The 11484-nt window shown below is 25.9% G+C and overlaps 7 protein-coding genes across 8 annotated transcripts in view; 2 read left to right on the forward strand and 5 right to left on the reverse strand.

Annotated features, from left to right (window-relative positions):
* Positions 1-1342, forward strand: part of LOC102672943 — a 3069-nt gene extending 1727 nt beyond the window's left edge. Inside the window, exons 2-6 of the mRNA XM_006616575.2 lie at positions 156-299; positions 395-574; positions 662-845; positions 924-1095; positions 1167-1342. Coding sequence (XP_006616638.1) covers positions 401-574; positions 662-845; positions 924-1095; positions 1167-1323 — 687 coding nt within the window. The 5' untranslated portion in view covers positions 156-299; positions 395-400 and the 3' untranslated portion in view covers positions 1324-1342. The remainder of the gene's footprint in view (positions 1-155; positions 300-394; positions 575-661; positions 846-923; positions 1096-1166) is intronic.
* Positions 1343-1742: 400 nt separating this feature from the next.
* On the reverse strand, positions 1743-5897 carry LOC102671070 (L-asparaginase). Its single transcript, XM_031510841.1, has 9 exons — positions 5747-5897; positions 4669-4947; positions 4467-4578; positions 4266-4380; positions 3606-3942; positions 2902-3216; positions 2490-2794; positions 2226-2399; positions 1743-2150 (listed from the first exon to the last, which is right to left on the reverse strand). Exons 2-9 carry the CDS (start codon positions 4832-4834, stop codon positions 1824-1826), a joined length of 1851 nt encoding a protein of 616 aa, XP_031366701.1. The 5' UTR covers positions 4835-4947; positions 5747-5897; the 3' UTR covers positions 1743-1823.
* Positions 5245-6539, reverse strand: LOC116185734 (ADP,ATP carrier protein ER-ANT1-like). The gene is made up of 4 exons (XM_031510834.1): positions 6530-6539; positions 5976-6145; positions 5747-5897; positions 5245-5255 (listed from the first exon to the last, which is right to left on the reverse strand). Exons 1-4 carry the CDS (start codon positions 6537-6539, stop codon positions 5245-5247), a joined length of 342 nt encoding a protein of 113 aa, XP_031366694.1.
* Positions 6073-7868, reverse strand: LOC102670808 (ADP/ATP translocase 1-like). 2 transcript variants are annotated; one of them, XM_031510850.1, is made up of 4 exons: positions 7773-7868; positions 6923-7311; positions 6542-6835; positions 6073-6207 (listed from the first exon to the last, which is right to left on the reverse strand). In XM_031510850.1, the coding sequence occupies exons 2-3, from the start codon at positions 7304-7306 to the stop codon at positions 6557-6559; spliced, it is 663 nt and encodes a 220-aa protein (XP_031366710.1). In that variant the 5' UTR covers positions 7307-7311; positions 7773-7868; the 3' UTR covers positions 6073-6207; positions 6542-6556. The 2 variants fall into 2 exon arrangements, with proteins under 2 accessions (XP_031366710.1, XP_031366709.1); XM_031510849.1 differs by lacking the exon at positions 6073-6207 and having other exon boundaries at positions 6447-6835.
* On the forward strand, positions 7419-8844 carry LOC102670674. Its single transcript, XM_006616558.2, has 2 exons — positions 7419-7834; positions 8027-8844. The coding sequence occupies exons 1-2, from the start codon at positions 7670-7672 to the stop codon at positions 8348-8350; spliced, it is 489 nt and encodes a 162-aa protein (XP_006616621.1). The 5' UTR covers positions 7419-7669; the 3' UTR covers positions 8351-8844.
* LOC102681736 lies at positions 8575-10819 on the reverse strand. Its single transcript, XM_006616554.2, has 8 exons — positions 10719-10819; positions 10065-10361; positions 9847-9983; positions 9545-9766; positions 9303-9484; positions 9043-9235; positions 8903-8984; positions 8575-8806 (listed from the first exon to the last, which is right to left on the reverse strand). Exons 2-8 carry the CDS (start codon positions 10340-10342, stop codon positions 8605-8607), a joined length of 1296 nt encoding a protein of 431 aa, XP_006616617.1. The 5' UTR covers positions 10343-10361; positions 10719-10819; the 3' UTR covers positions 8575-8604.
* LOC102681206 (protein C15orf41 homolog) overlaps positions 9984-11484 on the reverse strand; it is a 17720-nt gene continuing 16219 nt past the window's right edge. Inside the window, exon 7 of the mRNA XM_031510848.1 lies at positions 9984-10001. The gene's annotated coding sequence lies outside the window, so the exon portion shown is untranslated. The remainder of the gene's footprint in view (positions 10002-11484) is intronic.

Here is an 11484-nt window from a genome sequence, read left to right on the forward strand (position 1 = left end):
TTTTGTGAAAATAATGAATCGTAAGTGCAAATGTAATTACACTTATGCGCGAATTTGCGGAATTAGGCGTGACGATGATCAGTATAACAACTATGATATATATATATATGTGATAGTAATTTCATGACAGTAATTTAACTAGAAGTTTCTTTTAGGTTCGTTAATTCTGCTCGTGAAAATAGAATTTCCTATTTGACAAGAGTGGGCTGACTCTTGTACAAAAACTGCCAGCAAGGATCAAGCAATCGTCATACGTTTTCCTGTGTGCGCTTCAATTAGTCGATTTACCAACTCTACGGTAAATATAACAAAAAATTTTTACTTCTAATAATTTCTTTGAATTATTTATAGCTGAACCTTTTTTAGAATAATTTATCAAATTATTTTCAGTGGTATAATCATGAAAAATTCGTTTAATACTATTACGTTGTTATTATGTCTTTTACATTTTTCTATCTCGAAGGAGAACGTTAATAGAAAAGTAAAAAGTTCAAGAACTCATAGTAATAGTAAATTTGGAAAATATCCAAGTGGAGGATTAATCTCTTTCGATTCAGATCAAGAGAAACTCAGTGTAAGATTTAATAAATTGTTAATAATTTTAATAATTTTATCTAGGTAAATAAAAATTATTATTATTTTTTTTTTATAATTGTTAAAGATTGATTGGGCAGTAACTATTCCCTTTATTTCGATACCTTTTGAACATAAAATAAGGGAGAACGGTGAAATTCCGCCATTGCTCAATGTTAACACGAAATCCCTTGGAATCGTTGGATTAATTACCACTCTGTTTAGCGTAGCTTCTCCATTATTCTCAAAACCGCATCCAGAATTCAATTATCGTAAGTAAATAATATCGATTCTCTATATTTAAATTTATTTTCTTTATTTATTTTCATTTTATTTTTACTGCTTAAAAGGATCAATGGATAATGACCAATGGTTAGAAATGGGAAACACTATCAACGAAATGATTTTTGGCAACAATTACGTGGCTCCATGTATGCAACGTATTGTTTGTTCGATCGTTTCAGTGGCTACGCATTCAGAGAATCCAACTAGTGCGGACAAAATAATTGATGGATTATCAAGGTATTATTAAAATTGGAAAGAAAGAAAACTAAAAAATTTAATATTATGAAAATATTTTAATATTCGTACAGTCATAATTGGTTCAAAGACATCACAAATGGTACAATCATTCAAGATGCTGTGATTACTGGACGGAAAGGAAATCGTGATTGTGCTTATGCTTATAAGGAGTGTTTAATAACACCAAAGTTTCTAAAAACTATCATGAACGAATTTGGAATAGTATAACGATGTAAGATATATTTTATTATCGTATAAATATAAAAAAAAATATTTTTGTATATAATTTAAAAAAATTTTCAGAGATTTTTTATTCCTCTAGTTCATAATATAAGGAAATATGTTATTATTTTAACTCACCCACTATGAAATATCTTCGCGTGCACTGCTGCGTGATCTAGCCATAATCACCATCACTTTGAAACTTTCACTTTTTGTTAAACTATCATATGAAATGCTTAACGATGCTTCTGTGACAAATTAACGTATTTTCGTGATATGTTGTTTTTTTACAATTATTATAGTATAAAAAAATATTGCTACGCCTCATAGAATTGTCATATTGAATTAGAATGCGGATACAATACAAAAATAGATATTCATTTTATACTATTTATGTATTATAGCAAATTACGAGCTAACGATTATTTTACTTTCATTTCGAGATTTTTTACTATAGTTAGTAACTATAGTTAATAATTATAATTAATTCGATAAATTCAATTAGATCATTTAGGAGGAGATAACAATATCGCTGCTTCTGTGGAACCAGCTGCTATGGCGAGATCATATGGCGATTGATTCATTTTATCAAAACATATCATATCTACGTTGTATTCCATTAAGAATTTGATAACTTGTGTTCTATTATGCAGCGCCGCGAAGTGCAATGGGGTTCTTCCAGAAAAATCTTTCTGCGAGAGTATGGCGTTTGCCAATTGATACGATTTTAAACGTTTTATGTTTCCAGTGGTTGCCGCAATACACATTTTTTCTCCTATTATGCATGCGTTTCCGTGTAAATGTGCACCGCACTGCATTAGAATTTTAATAATCTAGAAAATTGAAATGAAAAATCCATTGAAATTCTTTCCTTGAACAAAAAATATAACATTGGAATGATATTGTACCTCATGATGATCAAATTCTATCGCATCAGTAAGAGGGGTGCGATTAAATCGATCTTTGATATGAACGTTTGCACCCATTCGTAAAAGGCAGCGAACAATATTTAAATCGCCTTCGCAACAAGCAATATGTAAAGCTGTGCGACCATCTGCGTTTTGTTGCGAAATATCTGCACCCTAAGGATAATAATATTATATGAACGTATATATTGATTTGAAAAAGAAATCAAATTTAAAAAAAAAAATATACCAATTATATATATTTACATATGTTTTCAAGGCTTCGAGTTTTATTATGTCGCGACTTCGCACGGCGGCATTTAACATCGCAGGAAAAAGAATTGATCCCAATTCTTGATATTCTGTCGTCGAAGAGATTTTTAAAGATCTTGCAACCGCCTCCACTAAATCTAAATCTTCGAGATGTGGAGGTCGTCCTGCAGTTAATTCTCCGCGTAGATTCGTTTGCATCATTTCGAGTTTCGTTTGCATATCCCATTCTTCCTTTGACAATACGTAAGCGAGTTTAGTCAATGCAGCTTCAGGTGTCATATCGAAACCTGATATTATGCCTAAAAATTTTTTTAAAATTTTTTTAAAATTTTTTTCAAATATGAAATAATTTCTTTTTTATTCGTTTCTCAATTTTGAATTTTTTTTTTTTAATCGTATACTGTACCAGCATCATAAAGAAATTTGGAAGGTTCGTACAAATTTGAAACATGACCCGTTGAACATTGTGTAATATTAACAATGATAACTCCGCGTTTCGTAGCTGCGGATAATTCTTTAATTATATCTTCTCGATTAGAAGGAACATTTCCTGTTCCATAAGATTGCAACACAACACCTTCAATAGGAGGTTGTAAAAATGTTTTTACCAAATCTGTGGTCATACTTGGAAATATTCGAATCAATCCAACATTTCTATTCAAGGATGTATGTACATAAAACTTTTCTAATGTACATGGTCGAAATATTGTTCGATAATTCACTGTAATGCAAATATTCATTATAATGACATTGATAAAATACACGTAAACGATAAAGACATTCTTAAACTACATTCGTATGCGACATATATTATATATATGCTAATGTATTTGCTTTATAACAACAATTTTAATGATAGTTTGTAGCAAAATGTGCCGCAATAAATTAACACATACATATAAACATGTTAATATTACTGCATACAATCAGTAGTACGTGTATATAAGTACTACTTACTCTCACTTTTCAAACATTTTGATAACTATTTCTTTGCATTTACACTTCTATCTAATGGATGAGAGAATATTTCATGAAAGCAAACGATCCACTCGAAAATAAAACCACAGTCAATTAAGTGAATTGCATCCTGTAATTGGGTCAGCTGCTAACCTTCTATATTGATGTTGGCCTTGGCCAAAAGTGGGAAATTCGGTGAATCGAACGCTTCGAATGAGGTGGCCGATATTTTGCAAGTACGATTTCCTCTCATCAAATTCGTTCCGAAAAATACGCATACTTCTGGTATGTTATGATTTGCGGCTATTATTAGAGACGAGAGGAAGTTGTCCAAACCATCGCTTCTGCTGTCAAAAATTGGAACTTGAGAACCAGTTAAAATAACTATTTTACCCAGAGATTCAAGCATAAAAGATAAAGCAGATGCTGTATAACTTAATGTGTCCGTTCCATGTAGAACGATGAATCCATCAAAATACTCGTAAGATTGCTAAAACGATGAAAATTATATTATAAACATACATTTTTTTTAAATTATCAAAAAATTAAGAAATTAACTTAAAAAATTTTAAAAACTTAATTACAATGTTAAAGACTTTACATTATATATTTTAATTTTGTTTATAGATGATCCTTTTTTTTTTTTATTCATTTATATAATACATACATTCCTGAAACAAGTTTTCCATTTTGATGTATGTATATGTATATGTATGTGTATTACAAATTCATATCCTTCGATTAGGCCATATTTATAGTTTCTATGCTATATATATAACTTATGTACATATACATATATAATTTATACTTTACCTTAATATCATTAGCAATGTGTATCCAATCGTCCATAGTCATGTTACTAGAATCGCAGAGTGGTGAATATTCTAATACATTATAAATGACACGTCTACTATCTGTTGCAGTCATTCTTAAAAAAATATATATATATATATATATATATATGTTATAATTTGAAATAAGTTGAAATTTATTATTAATTTGTTTTACACTTACGGAAGTACCAGCGGTCCCATCGATCCAAATCGTTTTTCCGTGTATTCTCGATCGTACATATGTGGATAATTCCGTAATTTTTTCACAAAAGCGTTTGGTTTAGGTACAAGAACTGTAAAAAGAAATCGTCTTCATATTTGTAATTAGATTATTTCAATTTTAATTTTATATAGGAAAGGAAAAATTATAATTATAATATTACCTCCATTTTCATTTCTAATCATGCCAATAGTACCGCCAGTATAAAGAACAAGCACATGACTTTCACGAACATTTTCAGTGGTTATAGAACTATTACAAATGTTATTTCTCAAGTGATCCATGCCACTTTCCTTATGATTATCAATATGATTTTCCACGTGCAACATATTTAAAATTGAGCGCTCCACGTGTCACAGTACGATGTTATCAGTGCGAGATTTCTATTGAGAATGATTTGTTATATTATTTCTGTCACTGAACGTAAACGTTGAATCAAGGTCTGAAACATACATATATATTTTTCTAATTGATATATAATATAGATATATGGCAAAAATCTTTGGGAAACAATTAGTTTAAAATATATATTTCATAATACAAGATAGAATGTGAAAGATTATTAAAACATAAAAATGATGATTAAATGCAGAAAATAAATTTTTTCGATGTCCCATATTATTGTTCCTAATTCGAAAATATTTGATACAATAAATAAATATGACATAACTGTATATTCAGAATAAATTTCATCATATTATATCAAAGTTCTAGAAAATGATACGCATGCTTATTGGCCTTAGATAGTGTCTAACAAAATAAAGATATCATTGAATTTACAACATTAAATTGATATTATATTTCATCGTAATTTTTTTTACAAATTTTGTAATTATCATTTATAAAAAATATTTCTTTATTTTTTAACATTTTTTTCAAACGTATGTACTATATGATATCAAATCAATATATAAAAATGTTAAAATAATGTTAAAATAATTTTAAATGAAAATACAATTGATTGTATAAATATATTATATAATCTTATAAAATTTATATAAACATAAATAATCTTATATAATTATTTATTTTTTTCCACAATTATGTATTTATGTAAAGCTGGTTAAGCTTATTTTAAATATATATAGAAAGCAACAATTTATAATCTCAAATTTATCTTTCATATTTCATATTTTTTATATATTTTCATTTCAACTTTCATTTTCAAATCTTGAATTTATCCTAAAAAATATAATTTTTAAAGAGTAATCTTATGAAATTATTAATAATGTGCAATGTACCTTTGGAATATGACTCCATTAGCTTATCAAAGCGGAACTTAACAATATCATATGTAACCAATACTGAAGATCCGCAAATAGTTGTCATTAAATTAGCATGTACGCCTTTATAAAAACCAAATAGGCCATCTTTTGCTATAATATTATTCATCTAATAAAATACGAAAGAATCTTACTCATTAAATAAAATATTCGTTAAATATTCGTTATTTTACAATTTTCTACTGACCACATGTCGCATTGGCGGATATTCAATTGCATTACGTCCGCTCCAAAGCATTTTTTGTCTGGCTAATGTATCAAAAGGATAAGCTATAACTATCGCGGCCCAAGATGATGATTGTGCAAGCAACAAGGATACTAAGAATGGTACAGTTACTGTATGAGAATTTTTATCATCTTGCAAAGAATTACTCAAATATATTCGTTTACCAATTGTATAACCACCAAAGTAAACAGACCTACAAAGTTTAGTCAAATTTTTAATCTAAATTGTCACATTATGAGATTAGAATTTTATTTATTGCTTATTTATCGTTATTTCATTCTATTCTATTTATTTATTTGAAGAATTATTTAATATAATAGAATCAAAAATTGTATCGATCGAATTCTTTTAAAATAGTTATAACAATAATTCAAAAGATATTAAATTAAAAGAAGAATTTTAACAAAAGAAATTAAATTAAAACAAATTCATTCAATAAACATACTAATATATTTGAATTCACAATTGATAATAAAATTAAGTACTATTTAAGTTAAGTATTATTTTAGTTTTACTTAATAACATACTTTTACTTAATATTCTTAAGTATTACTACTATAAAACCTGTACGAGGAGTGCGCGATCGCCATGTAGAACGATCCTTGATAAAAACCTCTATAACCATCGTTCTTATAAACTTTCGTTAAGCAATCTTTTAAATTGGAAAATTCCCTCTTAATAATCTTGTCATCGCCGACATCTACGCTTATTCGTGTATTGCAGAAATTAAGGGGATAGAGTATCATGGTGGAAGTAGCACCGACAGAACCACCGGTCAAAAATGGCAAAATGATGTGATTGTGAGTTCCCGATGGAATTATCTGCGTAACATTATCTAATTTACAGATATAATGTTAAAAAAAAATTGATAAAAAAAGAAATTTTATAAATTAATCTTTTAAACGAACTCTTCGAAAAATTTCGTAATATATGTCATAAAAGGAAAAATGAATCGCTTGAGCTGGAAAATATCGACAAACATTGAGGAGATTTCCGCGCCATAAAGATAAGAATCCTTGTTCCTTAGGTATTCTAATAAATGCATTTAAAACACCACTATATGGAGCTCGTTTCTGAATTCCTATTTGAGGGCTACTCGCCTGTGTCTGTAAAATCAATTTAATCCTTTCTAGCGGCGCAGTCATACTTCTAAATATGATTGCCAAAATTCCGGAAATAATGAAAGAAGCTCCGAAATCAATTGCGACATGTAATCGAGTATCTAGTCCATTCAATAGTTTAGCATCAACCTTAGAATCAGATTGTGTTGTACGTTTATCTCGGTTCTCCATTGATACTACTTAAAAAGATATTTAAAAAAATTTTTCAATTTAAAAGACTTATTAAATCTTATTTGTTTAATATAATATTAACTCATTTTATTTTTCAAAATAAATTCAAATATATATTACAGACAAATATATATTAGACAAATTCAATAAATTCAAATATATATTAAACAAACTTCGTTTAATCAACTTTAGTCCATATCGCAATGATAGTTACACAAAAATCTTTCTATATATGGACCAATAATAATGTTTAATGCAATTATAATAAGCGACCAATCATTTTGCAAAATAATGTATATTATAAATCGAATTGTGAATTAGCATAAAGTTATATATTGGATAGAGAAAATCATTGTATTTAACATGGTTGGAACTAACATAAGAGATAGACTTGACACTTACAGACGCCAGAAATATAGAGAACAAATGACAAAATCCATTAAGAATATCATTCAAACTGTCTTACCGTGGAATAGAAATAAATCAGCTGAAGATATATTGGCAACAACACCGTTAAGTGATATTAAAGTAAGGTTATGTTATTTATGACGTATACAGTTCTTTAAATATTATTACGATAATTGAACATATTTTTATATGTCAATAATATGAAATAATCTACTACAAAAAATATGTTTATTACATAAAAAATGATTAAAATAATATTTATTGCAAAATTTATACAATAGATCAATATGATTAACTATTAAAAACTTGCAGGATAATCAAGATATGGAAAGTACCTATTCAGATGATACTGAACACCAATCACAATGTACAATACTAAGAATAGTAACATATCTATTATATTTTCTTCTATGGGCTACCTTATATATAATTGCAATTGAATATGAATTTGGAGCAATATATTTTATTATATCTACATTAATATTTATTTGTTTAAATACTCGGTCTAGACCAAAAAAACCAGGTGAACTTAGTGCTTATTCTGTATTTAATCCAAACTGTAAAGCTATTGAGGGAACACTTGATGCTTCACAATTTGAAAGAGAAATAAGATATGGTATAGGAAACATACATTAATTTAAAATGATCTAATTTATCACAGGCAAAAATAATACATGTTTTATACTTACATATGTATAAATGACTATATAATTTGTAATAATATAAAAATAAAAAAAATAGGAACTTGTAAGCAAAAAAATTAAACTAGATATAAGATAAACATGTTAAAAACATGTTTAAAAACATCATTATTGTGATAATTATTGAATATTACCACAATCATTTTAAAAAAAATGTCAAGTCTAAGCTTTTATATTTTTATATTTTCTCTATTGATCTTGTAAAAGTTGTATAGCATTTTCATAACATTTTATGATCTCATTAATATGCATTAGGATTATGTTAAAAGGCTCATGATTTAATTTAAAGAATTTTATCCAATCAGTTTTAGATTGATACTGTTTATCAGGACATAGAAGAATTCTATCCAAATCCATCAATAAATCATTTAATATTCTTGTTTCAAGAGTGCTATAACAAAAAAAAAAGGATAGATTCTTTATGTTTCTGAAATGTTGTAATATATACATATAAAAATTTTATATAATTTGTGAATATATTACATACTTAATGTTGTCAATTGTATCAATCTTTTCATTTAAAATTTTAATATTAATTAACAATTTATCCAAGGTTTGTTGTATTTTTTCTAGAAAAAAAAATTTTATTTAAAATTATAAAATATAAAATATTAATATATTTCGTACCTTTTTGTTCTAACAATTCAATACGATTTATAGATTCTAATGCTTTAAAGGCAGTTTTATTGAAATAATTTGGATTCCATTTTATTATCAAACATTCAGAAAATCTCCAAATAGTTTGAGCAAGTATTTGTGCTATTATTATTTTACGTATTTCTCTTTCATGATGATTTTCATTATGTGTAATATCATTATTCTAAAAATATAAAAAAATATAAAAATTGTTTTTTATTTAAATTTTTATATTTAATATTATTATTTACCATAAAAGATAATACTGCATGAGGTATATCTAAAGTTAGTCGGGAAGTTGTAATATTATAAGGTATATTATTTAAAGACAATAATTGATTGTTATAAGAAAACCATTTTTTTACAATATTAGCAGATTCTAGAACCATAGATTGAACTATATCTGATCCAGATACAATAAAATGACCTTTACCTGAAATTTATTGAAATATGTAAAAAATTAATAATCCTTAATTTGTTTATCATAACAAACCTTGTAAAGCTTGATGATGTATTACAATATAAGCCATAATTTTATGGGGCATAAAATTAGATAATACTTCTGCACAAGAATTGGAAGATCCCGAAAATAAACAAAAAATAAGAGATCTACGAGGTTTCCATTTATATTCTTTTTGAATTTGATTAAAAATTTTTGCCAATTCCAAAGCAACACCGACGCCTTCGCAACTGACTGATAAAATTATATATCTATCTGAACATTTAATAGTGAGTAATATGTACAATTTATACTTTTATATTTATATAAAATTAATATAAAAAAAATTAACTTACCTGATTCTCTAGATCCTCTAATAGTAGCCATAATATACGATTGATGTTTAACAACTTTTTCAATAAGCGATAAATTCGATAAAATATCATTTACTTGATTTATATCATCTTCTTTTAAATTGAAAGATTCCCATTTCCTATTTTATAAATTAATATTTTAAAAATAATAAATAACGAGATTTAAATATTTAAAAAAAAAAAAGAAAAAATATATATACCTTTCGAAATCAGCATCAAGAGGCGCTCTTTCTAATTGTTCGAGTACTAAACGTTGAAGATATTCAGTATTTTCTAAACCATTTCCCGCTAATTCAAGACGTTTTTTTTCTGCGCGAAATTCTATAGCCCTTTGCGTGGCAAAGCGACCAAGTAAAAAACCGCACAATAAAGAAAGAAAACCGATAGAAAATATTAATGAAAAACATATACGTTTTGTCACAAATTCGCTAGACTCGCTAAGTCCACGAGCCATTTGAAAGCTAAGAACTCGTTGCATATTGACAATCTTGAACACACTTTTAAATAATTCAACAGCTATTAGCTGTCATACTTTGTAGTTTTTTCCTGCAATATTAAATGATAATTTATTTATCAGAAAAAATATTAAAAAACATAAATTATTATTTTTTGTTAAATAATGAAAAAGACAAAATATTATATTATATTATTTTAAAAGACAAAATTTATATTATTTAAATTAATTTAAATATTATCAAATAAAAAAAATTAATATTTTACAAAAAACAATATTTGGAAATAATTTTTTTATATGAAGAAACTATAAAAATAATAATAAATTTAAATATAATTTAAAATTCATTTCAAAATAAAGATATATACAAAAGATATAATTCAATAAATTCAATATTGACACTATGCAAATATTATGACTGATTGTCTCCGGTAGACCACTTACTTTAACACTACGTGGGATAAGACTGATATATTTGTCAGTTCGTCTAGTCGGTTTTCCACCCCTCTACTAACATTTCGATTATTATATTTTTAATAGACGTATTCAAATTAAAAACTTATAAATTAATGACGATAAAATGTCACATACATATATTTATATTGTATTTACTTATTAAATTTTTATATTTAGAAAAATATATTTATTTATTTAATATATATATATATAAAACATATAGAATAAAAAAAATCAATTTTTGCAAATGTGCTTATAAATATTTTACAAATATTAATAAATATTTAATTATTAATTTTTATATTAACTTTATAGTATTAATTAAAGTAATAATTAATTATAGTAGTAATTAAAATATTTATACGCATTTAATATTAATAATTAAATAAAAAATTTCTAAATTTCTCATAGAAATATGTTTAAGTATTTTTTATACATTTAAATATTTTTTCTATTTATTAAAATATTAAAATAAAATGAAGTGCATTTTAAATGATATTTATAATCGTAACACCATGATTATAATGTTTGCGTCCAGCAATTTATTTTAAGCAATAATATAATGACAGTATTTCATTTATAAATAGTTTTCGAGATATATATTGTGTGCAAGGTTGTTTAACTATAGATATGCTATTTTAAATTCAAACTATAAAAACATTTATCGAATTAATATATTATTTTATTTATTAAAAAAATTCTTTTATTTA

Source organism: Apis dorsata, unplaced genomic scaffold, assembly GCF_000469605.1.
Source record: "Apis dorsata unplaced genomic scaffold, Apis dorsata 1.3 scaffold_265, whole genome shotgun sequence".
Taxonomy (NCBI): domain Eukaryota; kingdom Metazoa; phylum Arthropoda; class Insecta; order Hymenoptera; family Apidae; genus Apis; species Apis dorsata.

Coding starts and splice junctions, on each gene's coding strand:
- LOC102671070 (XM_031510841.1), bottom strand. CDS start 4,834: ATGTTGCACGTGGAAAATCATATTGATAATCATAAGGAAAGTGGCATG. Junction 4,381..4,466: donor ATGGGACCGCTGGTACTTCC/GTAAGTGTAAAA, acceptor TATTTTTTTAAG/AATGACTGCAACAGATAGTA. Junction 2,151..2,225: donor TAGAATTTGATCATCATGAG/GTACAATATCAT, acceptor TCAATTTTCTAG/ATTATTAAAATTCTAATGCA.
- LOC116185734 (XM_031510834.1), bottom strand. Junction 5,898..5,975: donor ATCCGCCAATGCGACATGTG/GTCAGTAGAAAA, acceptor GTATTTTATTAG/ATGAATAATATTATAGCAAA.
- LOC102670808 (XM_031510850.1), bottom strand. CDS start 7,306: ATGGAGAACCGAGATAAACGTACAACACAATCTGATTCTAAGGTTGAT. Junction 6,836..6,922: donor ATTACGAAATTTTTCGAAGA/GTTCGTTTAAAA, acceptor AATGTTACGCAG/ATAATTCCATCGGGAACTCA.
- LOC102670674 (XM_006616558.2), top strand. CDS start 7,670: ATGGTTGGAACTAACATAAGAGATAGACTTGACACTTACAGACGCCAG. Junction 7,835..8,026: donor CACCGTTAAGTGATATTAAA/GTAAGGTTATGT, acceptor AAAAACTTGCAG/GATAATCAAGATATGGAAAG.
- LOC102681736 (XM_006616554.2), bottom strand. CDS start 10,342: ATGCAACGAGTTCTTAGCTTTCAAATGGCTCGTGGACTTAGCGAGTCT. Junction 9,236..9,302: donor ATGCAGTATTATCTTTTATG/GTAAATAATAAT, acceptor TTATATTTTTAG/AATAATGATATTACACATAA. Junction 8,807..8,902: donor GATACAATTGACAACATTAA/GTATGTAATATA, acceptor TTTTTGTTATAG/CACTCTTGAAACAAGAATAT.